We start from the raw sequence: 24,341 nt of genomic DNA, 5'->3' as shown, positions 1-24,341 counted from the left end.
GAGTTGTAGAGACCTGATTTTAAATACAAATTCTGGCCCTTGGTAGTCATCTATCCTTGATCAAGTAGAAAAATATTTATTTTCTGTATCCTGTAGCTGCAGTAAAATAGGAAAAAAAAAAAGAATAGAGAGATTGTCCAATGTAGATTCTCTAAGTAGATTTTTATAGAGAAAATAATTTTTTCAACAAAGATTTAAAATCTAAAATGTAGGTCACCGCTGATTTATTTGTAGGTTTCATTTGTGAGAGCCCTCACTTACTGGGGTCATCTTGGTTTTCAAGATAAAAGTGAAATTGGTCCTAATCCTTTCCCAACATTCTAGGAATCCTTGGAGGGAGGAATGGGGGAGGCAGAAGAGGTGGAGGCTTGTATATCATGTAGCTTTCTCTTGACTCCTGGCTTTTGCCTTTGCTGATTTCTCATTTCCCTCTCTCTTTTGCTTTCTGCATGTTTTGCCCCTTCTTGGTATTGCATTGCCTCACTGGACATCACAAGATTTCTATTTCCCTAAGTGTTAACTTAAGGCAATGTTTTAGAAAACTTTTCAAAATATTAAAAATATGGAACAAGGAAAGAGAAAAACATGTCGTAGCCAGAAACAACTTAAAATTGAGTATTGACATCAAGTTGAATATTCCGTTCTTAAAAGTCTTATCTGTCTTGGGGTGCCTGGGTGGTCCAGATGGTTAAGCATCTGCCTTCAGCTCAGGTCATGATCCCAGGATCCTGGGATACAGTCCCACGTCAGGCTCCCTGCTCAGTGGGGAGCCTGCTTCTGTCTCTCCTTCTGCTGCTCCCCCTGCTTGTGCTCTCTCGCTCTCTCTGTCAAATAAATAAATAAAATCTAAAGAAAAAAAATAAGTCTTATCTGCCATTGCTCTAAAGAATTTTCCTTGGCCTCCTATTGGGTAACCAGTTAGGTGCTGTGTAACTGGGTCCCTTCTCTTCTCTCAGGTCTCTAAGCTTGTCTTACTTACCTTGAAGATTCCAGCAATTCCAAGTTCCTTCTCACTTCCTGTACAGTGCCAGGGACTCTCCCTTTGTCTCACCAAGGACATTCAGACTGTGTCATCTGATGCTCATCTCACTTTTGAGTTCTAAGATAGACGTGGGAACAAACATGGAAACGCCAATGTGGTTTGTGCACTAGTGGACAAATAGGTGAAACAGGACCTGCTTTCAGGATTTCTTTTCTGTGTCTGCTTTACTTTGCTTTCAAGGGCTTTTCCTTTCAGTACAATGTGTTCTCTACTTGTCCTTTTGTTTGGCACGCAAGAAATTTTTATACTGCAGGGAAAATGCCCCAGTGTGAATATCAAGATGACTGGGAGGCAAATTATAAAGTGAGGAAAAGTTGATTACATTAGGGAGGTGGGGAAAGAGAACTGAACCACAGTTTTTCCCCACATAGACCGATTTTTAAAAAGAGTAAATAGGGAAGTATCAGAAAATTGGTTTCCTTAACATTACTGTGTCCATGTGTCCCCTGTTTATGAATGTGATTTAGAGGCCATTATAGTACAGTATTTTTTTTGAAGATTTTATTTATTTATTTGACAGAGAGAGAGAGACAAGCAGAGGAAGCGGCAGACAGAGGGAAAGGGAGAAGCAGGCTCTCCACTGAGCAGGGAACTTGATGTGGGACTCAGTGCCAGGACCGTGGGATCATGACCTGAGCTGAAGGCAGACGCTTAACCGACTGAGGCACCCAGGCACCCCAGTATATTTTAAACAAAGACATTTCTTTTCCTAAGAGACAGTTTATATTTTCTGTGCAAAATAGCTATAGATTACAGGATTATTCAGATTCTGTGCTAACCATTGTCCAGTTGACTTAGTTATATAAAAGATATGTGTAATAGAGATCACAGAGAATTTATAGTACTAGAATTAAATCTGGACTTCTGAGCAAAAGGAAGTACAATGAGGAGCACACCAGCATGTTAGTCAGGAATTGATGCCTGTTAGTCAGGAATTGGCAAGCTTTTTCTATATTATTCCATATACTAATTCTTTCAGGCTCTATGGAACATAAGGTCTCTGGCACCACTACTCCACTCTGCCATTATAATGTGAAAACAGCCCTAGACGATATATAAACAAATGAGTGTTGCTGTCTTCCAATAAAACTTTATTTGCAAAAATAGATGGCAAGATGCATTTGGCCTGGCCAGCCTGTGCCTTTGGCTGTGGCCTTATATAAGGGAGAAGAGAAACAGAACATGAATATATGGCTATGTGTAAGCTCAAGTCAATGACCTCCAGAAGGTGCATTGGCATTTTTGCTAAGACGAAGATAGCATCTTTGTAGCAATTAAAATGATAAAATTTTGGACCGTTTCTGAAATATGGGCCAATTAAAAGTTTGGTCAGAGTTAATTATCACATTATTTAGTTTTAGGGTTCATAATAAATAAAACTCCTTTGCCATCTTGTACTTTGACATTAATAAAAGCTAGTGACTTTTGGTGTCAATACAGTTGACCCTTAAGCAACATTGGCTTGAACTGTACATGAGTTTTTTTTTAAATAAATATATTGGACAATGTTGATATAGGTACTGACAGACGGATGATTTACCTTATAAACAGATGATGTAAACTTATGGTATTCATAAATACGCTACAATATTGTCAATGTATTCTCTCTTCCTTATGATTTCCTTAATAACATTTCCTTTTCTCTGGCTTACATTGTTCTAAGAATATAGTATAGTATATATATAATATATAAAATACATGTTAATCAACGGTTTATGTTATCAATAAGGCTTCCAGTCAATAGAAAGCTATTGGGGGGCTGGTTGACTCAGTTAAGTGTCCAACTCTTCATTTCGGCTGGGATCATGGTCTCCAGGTTGTGAGATCAAGCCCCATGTTGGGCTCCACACTCAATGTGGATTCTGCTTGGGATTCTCTCTCTTCCTCTCTCTTTGCCCCTCCCTCATCTCGTGTACATGTGTGCTCAGGTGCTCTCTCTCTGTCTTGAAAATGAACGGATGAATCTTTAGAAAAAAAAATAGTAGGTTATTAGTAATTAAATTGTTGGTGAGTCAAAAGTTATTACATGGATTTTTGACTGGAGAGTAGGCAGTCAGTATCCCTAACCCCTGCATTGGTCAAGAGTCAACTGTGTATCCACTCAGAATTTCTGACTTAAATCTTATTTTTTGCCCACTAAGTAGATTTCCCTCCATTGTATTAAAGAGATCATTTAAAAACTGGTAATAAAAACTATTTTAAACCCAGATTATTTAATAAAATTTGAGCGTTTCTTCTACTTCTTTCAGTCTAGGACAATGGTTCTTAAAGTATGGTTGCTGGGCCAGCAGCCTCCATAGCACCTGAGAACTTGCCAGAAATGCAGATTCTTAGGCCCCACTTCAGACTTACTGAATCAAAAACTTTGAGGGTAGGACCTTGTGAGCTGTGTTTTAATAAGCCTCCCAGGAAATGCTGAGGCATGCTGAGGGATGCTTAATGCTTGAGAACCACTGGTCTAGCATATACCAAGTTCTCAGTAAATTCTTATATATTTGAAGATTCTCACATTCTCTCTGAGAAATGTCTCAAAATTTGACTTCTCTGCATCCCTGCCATTGTTGTTTCACAAAATAAAGACTTCTTAATTGATTTCTCCCTCCACTATTTTAGACATTTATCTATTTACTCATTCAATAAAAATATATCAAGTGCCTACCATGTGCCAGTGTGCTAGATACTAGGGATACATCAAAAAATAGAAAGAACAAGATTGTGAAAAACATGGACTCATATCCAACAGTCAACAATAAGCCAAATTATTTCCTATATTAACAGGAGCCCTAAAGGAAGCAAATGGCATGCTAGTGATTTGGAAGACATTAGCTGGTAAGGGAAGGGCTTCCTGGGGAGGAAATATTTTAGCAGAGGTCTGAAGGATAAGAAGGAGCTAGCCTTTCAAACAGTTGGAATAAGACAGAAGAAATAATAATAATGATGACAGTAGCATTTACTGAGTTTTGGCCACGTGCCAGTCTTAGCTGTAAGAGCTTTACTCACAACAACCATGTAGGCAGATACTTTAATTATTCCTATTTTGTAGGTGAGAAAACTGAGGCACGAAGAGGTTGGATCACTTATAAAGGTCACACAGCCCCCAGGATTCAGTGCAAGATGAGAGGGTTAGATGGGGTCTCATTTGCCAAAGTAAGAACTTTGGATTTGATTCTAAATAGCATTGAAGCCCTTAATGGGATCTGCACAGGGTATTGACTTGGTCTGATTTGCATAAGGATTATAGCAGAGCCAGGTGGGAGCAGGGAGAGTGATGGTGGCTATCACCTGGGGCAGCAGAGAAATGATGGTGCCTTTGGACAAGACTGGTAGCTCTGGAGATGGAGTGATGTGAATGGCAGTAGGATCCATTTTGTGGATAGAAACAAGAGGTTTTGGTGATTAAGTAAATGGGAGTAAAAGGGGAAGAGATGAATTATGGATGACTCCCAGGTGTTAGATGTGAGCAACTAGACAAATTTTGCTACCATTTTCAGTGATAGCAAGACCAAGGGAGGAAAAGCTTTATTTCAGTGGAGAAAATGAAGAGTTCTGTATTGACCAAAGCATGCTTCAAGATGTCTTTTAGACCTGTAAGCAGCGCTATCAAGAAGCCAACTGGATAAAAATAAGATGGAATTCAGGAAGGTGATCATAGGCGGAAGGTAAAATTCTTGATATAACCAGCCCATTGATGGTATTTTATAGAAGATATTTATTTGAATCCCCAAGAGAAAGAATCTGCCTAGACGAGAGAAGAAAGCCCAGAAATGAAACTGGGGCACATCCAGGTCACACTCAGAGGTTGGATAAAGGAGCCACCTGTCCCTAGCTCTGACTTCAGCTGGTATGGGCAGCCTGGGACTTCAGTGCAGCGCTGAAGTCACTTGGTCTAATGACTTCCTGCCCTGAACTCTGTTCTAGCCAGCTGAATTCCTCTTCTGTGAACATGTGCTTTGTTTTGGCATAGTCAGTCCTTTGTTCTGGTTTTACTTCTTCTGAGAAACCTCTCTGATCTCTCCTTTGCAACCACCCCTCCCCACCAACCCCAGACTGGTCACTGTCACCACTGTGTCCCACAGCCCATTGCACGCTTCAGTGCAGTGACACTTACCCCATGTTTACTACTTTTAGTTCTTTGCCTTCTTTATCAGACTATGAACTCCTTAAGAGCCAGGGCTCTTCCATCCGTCTTCATCCTCAGCACTTGGACACTGCTCAGAGGTTCTCACTAACTATCTGCTGGGTGAGTGATGGAAAGACTTCCTCAGATGTGGTGTCTGGTTAGTACTGGATAAATTCTCAGACTGTAGCTTCTCTCCCAACTGAGGTTTCAGGGAAAAGAATCACTTTATCGGCTATGGAGCAAAAGTGAATCTGCTAGAGAGTCATTACTAAATTCACACTAATAATAATGGTAACAGCAATAGATACCAACTTGTATTGAACACTTAACACATGTTAGACAGTGCTCTAAATTTGTGTGTCGTTTATAAACTCATTAACTAGAACCTCAGAATTCCTCATTTTAACACTGTCTGGGGAAAGCATTTACCTTTCTTCTTCTTTAGTTTGAGAATGTATTGTCTTTTTATTGTCTTCAAACTTAAATTTCTCATATCCCTGTGATGCTTAGTTAACATTTTGCTCTCTACTCAATGCCAAATAAATATTTGTTCATTTGATTGAATAGTGATATCTCTGGCCTATGCAACAACCTCAGTCCTTTTTTCAAATGAAGAATTTCTCATTCCACGCATAGATTTTCTAGATTATTTTTTCTGAATTAGCTTAAAATGTACAGGGATACTTTAAGAAAAGTATGAAGAAGTAAAATTTTGGTGCCATTAGCTTTCCATGGCATAGCAAGATAGTTTTCTGATGGTAATAATTCCTTTGGCTCGCGGTAACTGTTTGTTAGGGAATTTGGCCACAGGCACGCCCAGGCATATGGTATGTGCTGCTAATGCTCAAATGAAAACCAGGGTTGGTTTGTTTTTTTTTTTTTGTTTTGTTTTGTTTTTGAAGGATTGTCTTAGAGAGGACCCATAGCCATTACATTATAAAGTTAATGATCTTTTGTGTCCTCGTTAAATGGCTATTGATGATGCTTGTATAGTAATGGGAGTTTTAAAAAGTTTGGGAATGTTAGCATAAATAGCAGTCTCTACTATGGGATTTCTCAAAACCTATAATACGCTAATGTGTTCAGTGAATCACCCGTAGACTGTTAGCATTTCCTGGTATTTGGTGGGCCATAAAACCTTTTTTCTGCTTTAAACATTTAACATCTTGCACATGTTCTTTCATAGAACACAATTTGGAAAAACTGTTATATTTAGGTTGTGAAGATGCAGAAAGCATGCCTATTATTTTTCCAATCCTTGTTATGGAAAAACAAAAGCAACAGTTTTGTGAGACACTATCTGTGAAGGTTAAACAAGAAGTCCGGGAGGTCATTTGTCTCTTTTTAGTATTAGGTCACTTAGTTCTGAGCAAATGAGCACAAGGAAGTTCAAATTCTGTTCAAATAAAGAACAGTGCTGTGGGGGTGCCTGGGTGTTGGTTGAGTGTCCAGCTCTTCATTTCAGCTCAGGTCATGATCTCAGGGTTGTGAGATCAAGCCCTGTGTCGGGCTCTGCGCTCAGTGAAGAGTCTGCTTGGGACAACCTCTCCCTTTCCCTTTGCCTCTTCTTGCCACTTTCTCTCTGTCTCTCTGTCTCTGTCTCTGTCTCTGTCTCTCTCAAATAAATAAATAAATCTTAGAGGGGGAAAAAAAAAAGGACAATGCTGTGTATCACTGTTTCATTGTGAAGTTTTCATCCTTTCTTGGCCCAAGACAGGAAGTCCTGAAATTTCCTGGTCTCCACATCTTCCAGAATGGCATTGAAGATGGTCTGTAATGGCCTCAGTGGACCTGTCACTGTTCCATCACATTTACCTCACCTTTTAGGCCCTCTACAGGCATTGCCATTTTCTGAACATATCCAAGCTTTCCACAGTGTTCCTTTTACTCTTCCTCTTTTCTTTGCCTAGAATAGCCACTCATTCATCTTCCCATGTTGAAGTTGGACCATTTGTTAACTCGATATTTATTTACTAAGGTCTACTCTCTGCAAAGAACTAATAGTTGTAGCTTTAGAGGAAGATACTCAGAGAGTTTTTTGCTTTTCCTTTAGTTGGACATGAACCTCCCTGCTTTTATATTATAACAAAATATTGGAATATTTTACACATCACAGAACAGTTTCCTTGCTTGCATGGTATACCAGTTAACTGTGGGCTTGTCTCTTACCTCCCAGTAGACTAAGTGTATTGCAAGAATGCCTTAAGTGTTGTAACCCTAGTAAAGCCTAACTCAACTCCTGGTCCTGATTCAGTGCTCAAGAATGTGTCAAGTTGAATGGAATGTATAGATGCCCCTATGGGTACTCATAGAACTATAGCTCAAAAAGCCTTGTTCCCAGATTCCACCAACCAAAGACATTTGCTTCTGACTACTCAGGAGTTCTGTATGTACTGACAGATGAGATTTCCCAGGCAGCACCCACCTCGACCTCTCCTGCAGGTTGGGCTTGCTTTAGAACTAGCCTTATCCAGAGTCTAAGAGAGACATGGCTGGAGATCTTACATTCCACTCTTACCCATTCATTCCCAATATAGCTGGGAAGCAAATGTGAAAGTTGACTTAACTAAACGGACAATGTTGTTGAATTTTGTAAAGCAAATGCCATCAAAAGTAAATTGAAAGCTGAGTTGTTTTAAATAATTTTCAAAATGTAAACATTTTATTTGAAATACCATTAACTGAAATATCTAATTGGGCTGAAAGACCCTAACCATATTTTGGGTCATAAAAAGATGATTCACCCCAAGGGACGCCTGGGTAGCTCATTTGTTAAACATCTGTCTTCAGCTCAGGTCTGCACAGCGGGAAGCCTGCTTCTCCCTCTCCCACTCCCCCTGCTTGTGTTCCTTCTCCGGCTTTGTCTCTCTCTGTCAAATAAATAAGTAAAATCTTAGAAAAAAGAAAAGAAAAGAAAAAAGATTCACCCCAATCCTTTTATAGGTGACTTCAATCTAAACATAAGCTGAGGTATGCATATTACATTAGAGTGTTTGATGCACTTATGTTTAGAGGGAGAGCTCATCATTCCAGATGCAATGCATGTGCCTCATTGTCCCTTTCCTCATGTTCTTTTGGAGACTTCTGAAATGTCTGGTTGAAAAATCAAAGACAAAACCAAAAATGAATCCTCAGGGAAGAGGTAGAAGTAGTAAGGGAGATGGCTTCTCAGATTTTTTACTTTATGCTTCTGATGCCAATCTTTTATTGCTATTTCCTTAAGTAGAAGAAGAATTTGGACAAGAAAGAATGAAAGGAGTGAAAATTGAGCACCTCTCTGATGGACCTTATCTTAATCATTTGATAGCCATAAGAAGGTGAAGACCAAAGTTGGATCCCAGTCCATCACCTTGAAGTAATCAATGGGTTAATTGGGGGGGCCCATACATTTGATCTTGGTAAGAGGAAAACAATAAAAAGAGGCACTCAGTTACTAAACTTGGTATGCAAAAAGTAATGGCAATGCTAACAGTTGTGGTCAGAGGCAGGTTCTAACCTGTGTTGATGAGCTTCCATGAAATCACTTTCTGGTTTTTTTAAGTCCACCTTTTAAAATTTTTTTTGAAATTCTCTTTACAGGTAAAGATAAGATGAAAGTATCTGAGGATGACTTGAAGAAACTTCCACTAATCAAGTGGTGTATTTTAGAAGCCATTCGTTTAAGAGCCCCTGGTGTCATTACCAGAAAAGTGCTGAAGCCGGTTAAAATTTTGGTGAGCTTTGCTTTGGTTTTAAGAACAAGCACTGGGTATTGTATAAGACTGATGAATCACTGAACTCTACCTCTGAAGCCAATAATACATTATATGTTAATTAATTGAATTTAAGTTTTAAAAATCAATCAAAAGAGAAAAAAGTAATCAACTTTCTAAGGAAAAAAATACATATAATGCCCATATATTACTAGATAACTCCTTAAGTTCCACGTAGCACTAATGATGTTAGCATAGGTTACTAATAAGAGTTGTGCAGCAGCATCTATTAATATGGCTATTTATCTGTAGACAACTATTTTGGCTAAAATATAACCCTTTAATAATCATTCTGGTTATGTAATTTCGTATCAGAATTAGTATAATCCTATAGAAATCAAACAAATCAAACAGGTAGACTAGATAGTCTGCTGAATCAACTAATAAGTAATCCTGAGCAACAGGAGGTTGAGGAATTGAGGGTATAAAGAAAGTTCTTTTGGATATTGGATGGTAGTTTCGGACCACAGATAACAGCTCTGGAAACAGAGAGCAGGAAAGCTGCGGATAATAGCAACTGATATTAGCAATCAGTGTGGAGTGAGGAGAGAGATCCTTTCTCCAAGCAAGGTAGGAGAAAATTCTCAAGTGCTCCATGAAAGATATGTGCATGTGGCTGACTTTCAATTTAATATTTGGCAAATCAGGCAGAACAAAATATTTTTTTCAGATTGGCTTGATATAGGGCCTGCATTATCCAGATAGATGACATTTACTCAGCCCTCAACTCGTACTAACTTTTTTACACACAGTTTGAGAGTGCTTGGATTCAAATCAAGAAACATTTTCAGTGGTAGAACACAAAAGAGACAAAAAAATCCAATTTTTATAAAAACTGCAACTTGCTACATCTAAAGGAGACTTTATTTAACAGATCTTACATAAATCACAGCATTTAGTTTTAGTGGGATTTTAACAATTTTTGTTTTTAAATAATATATAAAATACTTTAAAATATGAGTATAAAAAGGGGTGCCTGGGTGGCACAGTCGGTTAAGCATCTGACTCTTGATTTCAACCCCATTCAAGATTTCAGGGTCTTGGGATCAAGCTGCACATTGGGCTTCTCACTCAGAGGGGAGTGTACTGGAGATTCTTTCTCTCCTTCTCTTTCTGTCCCTCCCAACACCTGCCCTAGCTTATACTCTCTCATAAATAAATGTCTTTTTAAAAAAATATGGGTATGAAAGGATATGCTTTGAGAAGATATGGTCCAACAACTGGGTGCAATTTAGTCAAGGAATGTGTTTATTACTCTGAATAATACTATAATTTTTATTAAACTTTTTATTAAACTTTCATTAAGTTTTATTTATATAAGCTTTATTTATATCCTGGCTAACAGATAATTAGCTAAATTATAGATGTTATTTATCTATAAATAACACGTATAAGTATGTGTCTTGGTTGTTATTTTAAGTATACAGATCCTATACATGCTTTGTTATATTTATACCAAAATATTTCAATTATTTTGGAGCTTTTTGTAAAGAGTATTTTTAAAAATTTTGATTCTCAATTGTACATTACCTGTTTGTAGAAATGCAACTGATTTTTAAGTGTACACCTTGTATCTGCAACTTTGCAAAACTCAATGTACTTATTAGTCCTACAACTGTTGTTATAGATTCCTTGAGAGTTTCTATGTAGAGAATATTTTTCTTCTGTTATTTCTTTTTCTTGCCTTATTACACTGGCTCTAAAGTCCAAAGCAAGGACATCTGTTGTCCTCTGTTATCATTCAACATATGTTCCTGATCTGAGAGGTGAATCTTTCACTATTAGGCTAGATGTTAACTATAGGTTTTTGGTGGATACTTCTTTTTTTTTTTTTTTAAGATTTTATTTATTTATTTGACAGACAGAGATCACAAGTAGGCAGAGAGGCAGGCAGAGAGAGAGGGGGAAGCAGGCTTCCTGCTGAGCAGAGAGCACAATGTGGGGCTCCATCATAGGATCCTGAGACCATGACCTGAGCGGAAGGCAGAGGCTTTAACCCACTGAGCCACCCAGGCGCCCCGGTAGATACTTCTTATCAAGTTGAGGAAATATCCCTCTATTTCTAATTTGCTGAGAATTTCAATTATGAATGGGTATTAGATTCTGTCTAGCACTTTTTCTGCATCAGTAGATATAATCATATGCTTTTTCTTTTTAACATGTTGTGATGGATTACATTTATTAATTTTTTAATATTGAGTCAGCCTTTCATCCCTGGAATAAATCTCATTTTATCATGATGTATAATTCTTTTTATACATTGTTAAATTTGTTTTTACTAATATTTTGTTAAGGATATTTTTGCATCTCAGTTCATGATAGATACTGGCCTATAGTTTTCTTTCCTTTCCTTTCCTTCCCTTTCCTTTCCTTTCCTTTCCTTTCCTTCTTTTGCAGTGTTTTCTCTGGTTCCTATATCACGACAATCTCTTAAAAAATATTTTGTGCTTGTCTTGCCCCCTTTCTCGTGAACACTCAGATTCCTTTCTTTACTTCTTTTTTTCTCCTCTACCCTCCCTACTTTCTTTCTCTTTCTCCTTCCTTCCTTCCTTCATTCCGTTCTTCTATCCTTCCATCATTCCTTCTTTTGTTTTCTTTATTTTTCTTTGTGTGTAGTGTGTGTGTGTGTGTGTGTGTGTGTGTGTGTGTGAAAAACTGGAAAGAGAAAAATCAGCAGTATGTTTTTCCTCTTCTTCCCTAACTTTTTTCTCTTTGTCTCATTTCCTCTTTTTGATCTCAGGTTACAAATTTGTTGTGGCCATTAACATCTCATATTTTCTTAAAGGTAATTTTACTCATTCGAGAACTTTACCAAAAGAAACACCCAACCTCAAACCCAGGCACACACATATACACTCATGCCCGTACAACCCCAGTGATCATTTATCTGACATGCTCTTTGTTTGACATCAATACAGAAACCTATGTTTCATCATAGTATAAATCTTTGATTTAAACATTTTTTAAACATTATTATACTTTTCATGCATCCAGAGTCTTAATATTTATTTCAATGGCCTTATAATAGGCCATTGAACTGATAGCTTAAATATTTAATTATTGCCTAACTCTTGAGAATTTAGATTGTTTTCCTTTGTGGTTATTTTAATGTGGTATTTATTTGCATCTCTGTGCATAGTAAATTTTTTTAATGATTATTCTTGAAATGTGTTTTAGTAGTGGAGGCAACAAGCCATTTATGATTCACTGCATATAATTCTCTTATACAACTGAACTGTTTTATAATTCCAACATTATGGATTCCCAATAAAAAATTTTAATTAAAAGTAATTGATGTCTGAAACAATTAGAAAAGTTATAAAAAGATCATAGTCTCTTACCTCCACTTCCTCACACTCACAGTTTCTTCCTAGAGGACATGAGGCCCAGATGGATCCAGGCTCACTCCAAGCCCTAGTGATGGCTCTCTTAGTGAATGGGCAACCCAGAGACATGTGTTCAGGATGCCATCTTCCAAGAATACTCCAGAACTTCCTTTCCTTATTTTTCAAAATAACTTTTTAATATTTGTAAAAGGTACAGCAGGGTCTTTTATACTTACTATTTCTTTTATAAATAAAATAAATAACAACTTTCCTCCAAGGAAACGTACACTAATCCCTGTGAATATCTCCCCTGCAGAGTTGAGGCTTTAACTTTGAAAATGACAACCTGCACAGCTTTTTAAAAATTATTACATAAATAAATTATGGTAATTATTTTTTTTTTTAATTTTATTTATTTGACAGACAGATCACAAGTAGGCAGAGAGGCAAGCAGAGAGAGAAGGGAGGAAGCAGGCTCCCTGCTGAGCAGAGAGCCCGATGCGGGGCTCGATCCCAGGACGCTGGGATCATGACCTGAGCCGAAGGCAGCGGCTTTAACCCACTGAGCCACCCAGGCGCCCCTATGGTAATTATTTTTAAGAAGGAAACCATTTTTAAAAAAAGGTAAAAGAAGGATATAAAGATTGCTTAAAATTTTAGTCTGATAACCACTGAGAACATTTGGTATTCTTATAATTTCAGATTTTCCCCCTGTAGTTTCTACATTTTAAAAATTCAGTTGGGGCCATATTATGCTAATTTTCTCATAATCTGCTTTTATATTAATAGTAGTTCACCAAAGTTTTCTGTTTCAATAAAAGACATCTACACCACTTTGAATTATAGCATAATAATGTAATCATGGACATAGTATTGATTTTTAAATCAGTTCCCTATTCCTAAATGTGTATGGCTTCCAGTTGTTTATAAACAGTGCAAAGATAGGCATCTGTATAGTCAAATCCTGGTACACATTAATAATTAATTCCTTAGTATAAATTCATACAACATGGTCCTTTTAACCTTCATAAATTTTCTAAAACAGGTGGAATGTCTGTTGAACATATTAATGGGTTCCCAGAAATTTGGATTATAAAAACATTTCAAATGAGGTCATCTGTGTCAAGCATTGGCACAGGTTCATGTTTTCTCCCCCATTGGACAACTGGTCAGAGTTTCTTGCTGTGAATGCTGCAAGCACTCTCTTCCTGCTCTTTCTTGATATTGTCTGAACATGGTCTCATTGTTTATTTTTGCTTCTGTACTTATTCTTTTCTATATTTTTGGAACAAATTAAAATGGACAAATACTACCTACTTTCTTTTACTTATTCTATTCCTTCTTTTTCTTTATTATATTGTCTTTTCAAAACTTTTAAACTACTACCAGTATTCTCTTTTCAAGGTGTTGTACTTTTGGTACACAGTTAATCTGCAAGAATGCCCAGAAAAGAATAAACAAGGAAGTGTTGGAAAATATGAATGATTAAAGACTATTAATTATCTTCTCAAGGTATTAAAACATGTTATAAAACTACAATAATTGAAATGGTATGAAACAAAATAAAATGGTATGATATTGGTATCAGACTAGATGATCAGTATCAGTATAACTCACAGTATAATGGGCTGGATAGATAACAGAGAAGGAAACCCTTTTGTACATAAGAACATAATGTAGGATAAATGAATCATTATAAGTCAATTAAGGGGGAAGAGATTAATATGTGTTTTGGGATTACTGGCTAAAAATTGGCATTTTTGTTTTCAACATTGCTTTGTACACTTAGAATTGAGAATCCCAAAGAGTTTTATCTATGTGAATCATATCTACTGAGATTAACTTCATTAGAAACTAAAGCTGAGAAATTATTATAATATTTCTTTGGTAAATAAAAGAATAACAAGGAACTTATTACATGTTAAAATAATAGCATGGTTCTATGAAACATAACTATAGTTTCCAAAACATAAAAAATGTAGAAGAATAGCATCATTTTAAGTTTTCGCAAATCTGTCTAATGCCTTGCTAATAGAGGACATCTGGGTTCCCATAAACGTGCCTGGAGTCAATCTGTTGTGATATATCATTTCCGTTCATGGAAATGAAGAAAATCCAGCCTCACACAGACATGTCACTGGAAAAGGAATTGATATTACAATAGATTTTCAGATATGGCTGTTTTCCCATACCTCACTGAAACTCAACAGTGGGACTTTCTCTCTCTTTTTTTAAAGATTGAATTTATTTGTTTGAGAAAGAGAGCTAGAGAGAAAGAGCACGAGCAGGGGGAGGGGCAGAGGGAGAGCGAGAATCAGACTCCCCACTGAGCCAAGAGCCCAACATGGGGCTCCATTCCAGGACCCTGGGATGATGACCTGAGCTGAAGGAAGACACCTAACCAACTGAGCCACCCAGGCGCCCACTCCCAACAGTGAGAGTGTCTTAAAAGTTTATTGCAATCTGAAATATCAGTGAATTTTTTGTACTCAGTTACATGAAAATCCTTTGGTTTGTCCTATACTTTGAATGAGTCTTTTACCCAAGAATGACTTTTGATCTCGTAGAGCCTCTGAAAAGGTCTTGAGAACTCCTAGAAGTTTCTAGACCGCCTTTGAGAGCCACTATGTTAAAGAGAAAAGGGCTTAGGATTCATCAATGAAACCACAAAGATGAACAGATTTGAATGTATCATATTAAAATTTAACATGTATTTTTTTAAGGTATAATCCAAGTTAAATGTAAGCCAAAAATTATGAACAAATGTTAATATAAGTACAACACAAGTGTAAATAGTTTTAATATTTAAAGAACTCGCAGATCAATAAGTAAAGCATGAATCTCACATACATTAATGAGGACAGGACATAAACACAAGAGTTCACAGGAGAAAATAACTTCACATGGAAATATCCTCAACAGAAACAGAAAAATGTTTGCAGCAACCAAAAATTAGCTATTAAAAATGTCAGACTAGCAGAGAAGAGGGCAGAGAAATTGACATTCATATATTATAGGTAGAAACATACTTAGGCACAAGATTTGAGGAACATTTGCGCAAAAGGAATTAACAGCATTGAAAATATCCATGCCCTTTATCTTTTGCACATCTTTGTTAAAAGATTTTATATGAAAAATGCTTTGTGGAAGAAGATGCTTTGGATGGCATTATTTATTATAGAAAAAAACCCTAGGGAATGATTAAAATTATTTATGGTTTAATCTACCCAGTAAAAGATTAAACAGACATTGGAGATAAAACTTCACAATGTGTCTAAAATGCAAAGGAAAAAATACTTCGGCTATAAAATTAGGTGAACCAAGTAAGATTCAAAAAGTAACTATTCAGCATGATAAAAATACATTTAACAACAATAACAACAAAACACTAAACTGTTAAGTAAAAATACTACAGGCAAGTCTAGCCAGTAGATGATTGTTTTTTGTTGTTAGCAATCTGGTTGTTTTCTAGCTTTTTCTATTTTTCTGAATTTCCTAAAATTTTGATGAGCATTTCTTATGCAAAACTGTATATTCTACATTTTTTTCAAGATTTTATTCATTTTGAAAGAGAGCACACATGAACAGGGGGAAGGGCAGAAGGAGAGGGAGAGAGAGAATCTCAAGCCAATTCCACGCTGAGCGTGGAGCCCAACTTGGGGCTCTATCTCAGACCCTTTATGCCAGTCATCACCCTGGTAGTTGCTGCTGTGACGGGAACTTCTTTCTGGTCTCCTTCATGTGCCTAGTGTTAATTCTGTTACTGAGATCCCATTTGAAGGATTTTACTAGCCTGTGTTGTAGGCTGTGGCAGCCAGCAGTCTCCAAGTTGTAATTATGGGTCAATAGCCACTAAAGGGGACTATTTGGTATGGAAGGGAAGGGCCCGCATTGGCCTGCCTGCAGCTCTGTCCAACACACATCTGGGCCCTCAGCAGCTGGTCTGAGTCAGCCACGAGCTCTCTAACCTCAGTTCCACCAGTGGTAAAAGAAACAGGCTTGGGATCTCACAAGTCTTCTTCTACTTCAAAAATGGAAGGACGGCACCAGCATAATCCTCGCTCTCTTCCCAGTTTGAGAGCTCTCTCCAGTGCTCCTGGGACTGCAATTGCCAAACCTCAAGCAATATTCAGCCCCCACAGGAGTCAACGGGGATTCTCTTTTGTTGAAAAATTATTACCCCTGGGTGCCTGGGTGGCTCAGTTGTTTAAGTGTCCAGCTCTTGGTTTTGCCTCAGGTCATGATCTCAGGGTTATAAGATGGAGCCCCATGTCAGGCTCTATGGTGGGCATGGAGCCTGCTTAATTAAGATTCTCTTTCCTTCCTCCCCTCCCCCACCTCTAATAATAAAAAAAATGGTGACCCTTTCCCATACACCACTTACTGATACCATAAAAAGACATATTTTTATTTGTAAGGTGCTCATACTCTAGTTTCATAAGGTAAGTGATTTGCAATTATCTTGAGGACTTTTCAAAATTCTCCAGATTTAAATAGATACATGGCTTCCAATAAATGGCTGTGGGAGTTACTAATAAAATGTCTCTGTCTCAGTAAAGTTGATAGCCATCTAGTGGTTACACGCCATGGGAGAGCTCTTTGTCCTATGGTTCCTGAACGTGATGATGTAAGGGTGATTTATATATCATGAAAACCTCCAATAACATAAATGGGGAAAGACAATGCAGACTCTCCTGCTTGAGGAAACACACTGCTTAGCCTGAGTCCCACAGCCACAGTGATCCCAAACACAAAATCAACCAAAGAAATGCACAACACTTGCTTTGCCCTATGTCTTCCTAACCAGTTGTCTTCATATTCTTTCTGCACTAACAGTTGCTTCAGGAGTGAGGAAAAAAAGAGAGAGAGATTGAGAAAATCCACTCCCTCTCCCCGGACCCTATCATGAGTGTCACTGGGACAGAACACCCATTGCCCTATTCTCAGTGCTACTGTGGCCAATGTCCTGTTTCAGATTTTTCTGTTCCATAACCACAACCTGGGGGTCCGCTGGGGCTCCCATCACCAAAAGCACTTGCCGTAAACCCCAATTTCGAATATCAAAAGCTGCACCACAGCAGGCATATACTAGTTTCTAAACTTTTCTCATTTATCTCATTTATCTAATATTTTTCCCCTGTGTAACCAAATTTATGACACATGTAACTAATCATCAGAATTAGAACACAGTCATTGCCTAAACTGGAAAATAGAAATGATCTTTCTGGAATTAGATTTTCTTACCATTGATTATAAAATGTATGTGTCTTCTCTACAATATAGTTGGAGCATTATTTTTAATGACCCAAACTCTCTTGAAAGCAGATTTCAAAAAATAACTCGAAACTGATTTTTCTATCATAGAATTACACTGTTCCTTCCGGTGACTTGTTGATGTTGTCTCCATTTTGGCTGCATAGAAATCCGAAATATTTTCCTGAACCTGAATTGTTCAAACCTGTAAGTTATCTCTTTCAATATACATTGTCCTTTGATTTTAATTTCTTTTATGCCAGGAGTATGAATTCATAGATTAACTATCACTCTATCATTAAACAGCCCTATTCTCTGGTAACTAACAACCAAGTTGACTATAAAGGAAAAATTAGACTTATAATATGGGTGGTATAACACAAATGAGATAGAAAAGTTTTTGGAATAAAATTCACCAATTTTAAATAAATGATCTGAAAGCAGCAAAGTACATTAAAGTAAATATGTCCGGTTCTGATAGAAGACATATTCATCAGACCGTTGCTCCTGTTGTTGGTTTCCAAGGAGTATAACAAAAGAAAAACAAGGCAAATTAAAACTGCTTTACTGTTGCTTAAAACTGGGGAGTTACAGGGCTGAGCAGAATCTTAAGAGTTCATTTAATCCATCCTCTGCCTTTAGGTAAAACTTTTTAAAAAATGGCATCCAGATGTATTCATTCCACATCCCAAGTTCCCTCCACTAAGCAGGGCTGCCAGTAACTTACTGAATTTATTACCGAGGGCAATTCTGTGATGGGGACTGAGACCTGATTATAAATAGTCTTCCTTTTCTGAGGTCAATTCCGCGGTTGATGTACCTTATCATTTACATTTACCACTTAACAGAATTCTTTTTAAATCTTTTTATTTATTGGTTCACATTCCAAAAACACAATTGTGTCTGATATTAATAACAGGTTGGAAAAAAATTACCAACAGCCCTGCAACTTTATATGCAAGGATTAGCTGTACAAAGTCATTTTTAGCCTAGAGAAATAAAGTTAAGCTTATTTATATAAGGCTGATTTGGAAAAAAAAATGCTTTCTTCCCACAGGAACGTTGGAAAAAGGCAAATTTAGAGAAGCTTGCTTTCTTGGACTGGTTCGTGGCATTTGGAAGCGGGAAGTACCAATGTCCTGGAAGGTCAGTGAGACAGCTGAGCCACGTTTATCCAGAAAGTCTAAGAAAGATGATGGCTCTGAGGGGGAAAACTTTGGCTTAATCCCCCTTTTCTTTATTATCAAACTACAGGGAGATCCAGGAGTCCACGTTTCGTTTGGTTGGTCAGTTGTATTGTGTGATGTCTTTGTGGGAATGTCTACCATGGCTTCTGATGGGATACCTCATGAGAACAAAATATTATGATTGCTGCTGTATGATGACGACAGGGTCATTAAAAGTTTTTTATAGAATGGATTAGAGTGGGGCATGCCTTAGGTTATATAATCATGCTTATATTCCATGTGAGAGACATGGGGTGGTAAGATCTACCAGATTTGGAAAATAATTAGAAATGGGATTGATTAAAGGGAAGGATTTGTGGAGGACTGTGACTTGAAGGTAGGTGGCTGGAAGATATGGAAATAGAGAAATCAGGGGCAAGAGAAAGTGGACAAGGTGTTACGTTTTTCCTCTGATAACTGCTTAGTCTGAGATGTGGCAAAATATGAATCCTATAACCAAATTCTATAGGTCAAATCTGAAGGTTGAATAAACGTAACAATAAATAAAACCTCCATAGTCTAGTTTTTCTATTGTTTCTGCTTTTAAAAGTCCTTAACTTTTCTATTGTTAATTTTAAGTAGCCACCCATGAAAACATTGTTCCTAAAGACAGACAAAGCAGAATTTTTCAGGAAAGCGAAGGACTCCATTTGGGCAGTGTTCTAGCAAGATGGATCTTTTCACTAGAAATTTAATCCCACAGATCTTTAGTATAATCCTCAGAAAATTGCACCCATTCTAAATTTGTCTACTAAGAGCCAATTTATTTTCTCATCTACCAAACACTTAGTGAGTCAGAGAAAATTGCCTTTAAAGTAGCTGACAATCAAAGTTCATCATGAAGGCATAGTCTTGTGGCTTTGCAGCTGTCACCCCTTGGAGTTCAGGCCACTGAGGCACTATGAGGACCCCTCTCATTAATGAACACAGAAGGTTTTGCTGAATTTAGTAAATAAGTATTCAGTGCTGCTATCAGCTGCCAACCAAAAATCAGAATGGAAGAATATTGCTCTTGCTCTGAATAATGGGAATTCTGGAAATATGTTTTGGAGGAAGAACCCCTTGCTAGGTACTTCCCCATTGCTGGGAAGCCCTTGGATACAGGAAGGAAGGGAACTCTTCCCAGTAATTCTATTGCCGGACAAGTCCAGTAGTTTTGCAGAAAAACGCGAAAAAGCAGCAAGAGCTAGCAGATTTAGTCAGCAATGGTAGCAAGCAGAATAAGGAGTTGCCTTGCAGTGGACATTCTCCTCTTAAACTGTGAATTTAGATGAAGGACTACAATGGGATTTCCAGTGTTGAGTGGGTATGTGAGAGTTGATGATCTCAGCACAAAGGAATGTGCTTGCTCTATTGCAAACCCGCCTCCCCCACCTCACCAGCCAACAGCCTTAATTTCCCTTGCTTCCCATCCCTGCAAGAGGATGCCGGTTGACTGTCTCACTTGGTCATCGATATGGGTTACATTCCAGTGTAAAACAATAGCCCTGATCTTTGGCAAGATACCTCACTTACAAAAGCTTGCTTGGATAAGAAGAGGGTGTAGTAAGAGCTTGAGAGGTGGAAATGAATCGTGGATTCCTCAGGAATAGAAAGTGTGATCTCAACATTTTTTGTGGGCCTTTGGGTCCTTGGGGTCCTTCTTATATCCTAGGGCAGTACTAGTACAAGTCATGGTCTTGTCTTGAATTACTAATGAAAATCACCCAGCAATGGGAAAATTAGTTCAAACATAGGTCCAGCTGATAGTAGATCAGTAGTAGTAGTATTCAACCTGACAGGTATCTCTGAAGGACCTAATATTAGTATGTTTATTCTTTCAGTCAGTAAATATTTATTGAGAGTATGCTCTCTGGCAGGATAGGGTTCTAGGAGTTACCTTGGAAAACAAAATAAGGGATGAAGTGCCTTCCCCCAAGGAAGTTTTAGTCTTAAGTCACTTCAGGAACCACTGGGGAAATTCAAAGACACATAACATTCTTGAGTGGCTTATAATGTAGCTGGGGAGATGAGACAGAGCAACATGAGAAACAAGCTCTTCTTTTTTTTTTTTTTAAGATTTTATTTATTTATTTGACAGAGATCACAAGTAGGCAGAGAGGAGGCAGAGAGAGAAGAGGAAGCAGGCTCCCTGCCAAGCAGAGAGCCAGATGCAGGACTTGATCCTAGGACCCTGAGATCGTGACCTGAGCTGAAGGCAGAGGCTTAACCCACTGAGCCACCCAGGTGCCCCGAGAGAAACAAGCTCTACTTAACGGCACAAGCTGACCCGTGAGAAATGCCAGATGACATATATACATAATAACCACCTTCGGAGTTTTGAGGAAGGAGATTAGAAAAGGCTTTAGGGACTAGATGGGAATCATCAATAAGCAGCCAGAGGAAAGCATACCTCCCGAGGGGCAGGGGCGAGGGGCGATGATAACAAAGTCTTTGGGGAGGAAGAAAAGTAAGCACTCACAGGAATGGAATGGAATGCAATGTACTCGTATGTTGGGGTTTGTGTACCGTTGCTTCTACTTGTGCATATGAACGATAATACAATCTTAATAACTGTGCCTAATTCAGTAAAATAGCCTTGCAGTACTTTGAGAAGTACTTGTATACTTAGAAATTGCTGATTGCTTTTGAGGAGGGAGCACACTCAGTCTCTATGGATTTCATGAGAAGTTGCAAATTCAGTTTACTCTGAGGAATTTGTTACATAAACAAACGCATCCCCTGGACTCTGGTTGTTAAGTAGACTTGAACAAACTGTATTTATATATCTAATTGTTTCCTAACATTTTCACTGTGCTCTGCACATGTCCTGGAGGGCCTATAAAAAAGGGTTAGGAGTGAGGGTGGGAGGGGGTAGATGTGGTTAATTCCAAGACGGAGTCAGGCGGCCAGAACCCTTTATGAATTTTTAGCCCTGCTTCTCTCTCTTAAGGCTTTACTGAGGAGCAGTGACTTACTGGAAGGAGCTCAGAAACCATGGGCAAAATTGCAATCATTCCTTTCCCAGCCATTTCTTTTTGACACTTCATTATCAGGCTAAGATTTAAGTGTGTCAAGAACAGAAGAAGCAATTCAAGACTCACTTTTGATACTTGGGCCAAAGTGCTTCTAAAATAAAATGTGTTCGTTTCTGAGCAGAACATGTCAGAGAAGACCCTCTTTTCCTTCTGTTTACAAACTGGATCTCCAGCTCCTCCGTGGAACACAGAATAGCAGGACGGGGTTTGTATCTGTGGAGAGGAAGAAAGGGCACTCTTGCCCCGGCGGGGTGGGTGTGTGTGTGGGGGGGTCTTCTACTGCTCTCCCCTCTTTTTTTTTTTTTTTTTTTGATGGGCTTTCTCCCCTCATCCAACTCAGTGACTGCCTTTGAACCAGTTAGAAGCCACCTGATCAGAAAGAGGGTTTAATTCCTAGGAAATGAGGACGGAATTAAAACTTTAAGGTGTTGCCATACTGCCCGTGGGCTATTGTCTCCGCATCATCTAATGCCTTCTCTTCCCTTCCTAATAGCCCTTTCTTTCATTTGGGCATCCATGGGGTTTGGGGGTGCTGATTCCACCCCCAACTCCATAGGACTGGAGCCCTGTTCCCTAAGCCCATCCACAAATCCCATCCCTGTCCCTGCCCTCCTTTCCCACAGTGATTTGCTTCAGTGTCGGTGTATGTTTTAAGCAGTGCAATTAACTACCAAGCTTTCTGTTGAGACTTGTGGGTCAAACATAATCATTCCTTATGGGATGTGAATAAAGAAGCACTTGGCCCCCAAAACTGTTGGCAGCTACTTTGAGACGATAAAAGCAGGCAGTGTTAGGATGCGGTTGGTACCGTAGAACAGGGTAGCAGAGGCAAACTGCCTCCCTGGGAACATCGCTGAGCTGCTGGAGTGATCTCTGCCCAAGGCCAGCGTCAGCTCTCAGTTTTCAGGTACATAAAGCAGTGCATTCCCTTCAATATAGGAACCAGTCAGATGTGAGTTTTCTGTCACTTGCAACCAAAAACATCCTAAGTCATATAATTTTCCTCAAAAGCGAAAGTGTTCTTTCAAGGTTTATTGAATTCCACGAAATACTGTGTTAACACGCTTAGCCATATCCATGAATTGCTTTTCTAAATAGCTTGCCCTTTGCAGAGGGGCTGAGTTTCCTTCACTGTGGGTGTATCACAAAACAAAAGTAAATGTCACATCTTAAATTTTTTTCTGGAATCTGGAATTTGAAATATACCGTGAGATCATTTCTATTTGGTGAGTACTTAACCTCGCTGAAGTCAGTACTGTTCTTTTGCCCTTTGCTTGAATAGGAAACTTGAAACACTGTATCTAACCTCCTAGCTCATAGTTCATCTGTTCTGGAGCTTCGCCTCTAGAAGGGGTAGTGGGAGGATCTCCAGTAGCAACTCTGAAAAAGGGATCTTGAGAAAGTGCCCTCCTGCTTTGACGAAACAGAGAACAATGTCCCAAGTCCAGGACAGAGGTGCTCCCCTCCTTCCCTCTTTGTCTTCTTACCTGCTTTCTCACCTCTGTCCCCTCCTGTATAGTTCCCATTCTCCTCTCTTTTCCACGGGCTTTCTTCTTGTCCTTCTCTTCCACTTACCTTTATCCCTTTCTCCCCTCCCTTCCTTATTCTGGGAGTCCCCCCCTTATTCAGTGTATGCTTCTGCCTGTTCACTCTACAGATTACGTCCTCACCATCCTCCCCAATTAAAAGTGTTTCATGTATAGCTGAGACAGTCTTTATCATTGTGAATTTTGTACTGAAACTAAAAAAGTTGATAAACTACATATTTTAACATATTTCTTTTTTCCCTTTCTCCTTGTCAACGTCTTCTAGATCAGTGCTTCTTAAAGTGTGATTCCCCAGACCACCAATAGTTAACACTACCTGGAAACTTGCAAAAAATGCAAATTCTTTGGCCCTTCCCCAGACCTACCGAATCAGAAACCTTGGGAGCAGGTCACAGCGATGGGTGTTTTAACGAGCCTTCCGGGGGACTCTGACACAGGTGAAAGTTTGATAACCCCTGGGCCAGAATACTTTGTGTCCTGCCACCAAGCTGATTTCATTTTCCTAAAAGATTTCAAAGACGGATGAGGTTGTGGGGAAAATACTTCCCCTTTAAGCGGACTAGCCAGGCTTCCATGAAGGATGCCTGTGAAAGTATGTCTGTCTGCTGCCTTCTCTGAATTCCAGGGCGAGATCATTCTATTTTCATAAGCCGCAGCTGGTAGCAACTAGGAATATACTTCAGAGCCCCTGCTCCTGGCAACCGCGGCAGTTTTCCAGTCCATGCTAGCATTGCCCGCAATGACTTCTGTGGGGGGGGGGGATTTTCTTTTCAAATGCAAGAGAGGGAACAATCTCAAAATCAAGACGTTAAACTAAAATCATTCGTTTCCTGTAATCTTATCATTCCTTTAGTACCCCCTGCTTCTTTCAGATGGAGCCCTGCTCTGGACCCTCTACTCATCCCTCTCTTTGGCTGTCCATGACATCCCACAGCCTAAACTAGGTCTTCATGTACCACCATCAGGTGACATTAAGGCTTCCCAAGCCTTCTCCCACGCCCTGTTGTCTCTTCATTCAATCCATCTTGCTCACCACACACAGATTAATTGTCCTCAAA

The 24,341-nt window shown here is 38.7% G+C and overlaps 1 protein-coding gene across 2 annotated transcripts in view; it reads left to right on the top strand.

The window, feature by feature from the left end:
• CYP39A1 (cytochrome P450 family 39 subfamily A member 1) overlaps positions 1-24,341 on the top strand; it is an 83,085-nt gene that overhangs the window by 45,634 nt on the left and 13,110 nt on the right. For both annotated transcript variants that reach the window (XM_080806942.1, XM_080806941.1), the window contains 3 exons: positions 8,742-8,875; positions 17,605-17,700; positions 18,551-18,639. In XM_080806942.1, the coding sequence (XP_080663068.1) occupies positions 8,742-8,875; positions 17,605-17,700; positions 18,551-18,639 (319 nt within the window). The remainder of the gene's footprint in view (positions 1-8,741; positions 8,876-17,604; positions 17,701-18,550; positions 18,640-24,341) is intronic.

This window comes from Martes martes (genome assembly GCF_963455335.1).
Source record: "Martes martes genome assembly, chromosome: 6".
In the NCBI taxonomy this organism is placed as follows: domain Eukaryota; kingdom Metazoa; phylum Chordata; class Mammalia; order Carnivora; family Mustelidae; genus Martes; species Martes martes.
The sequence above is the reverse complement of the archived record's forward strand: the minus strand, read 5'-3'. Positions and strand labels throughout refer to the sequence as shown.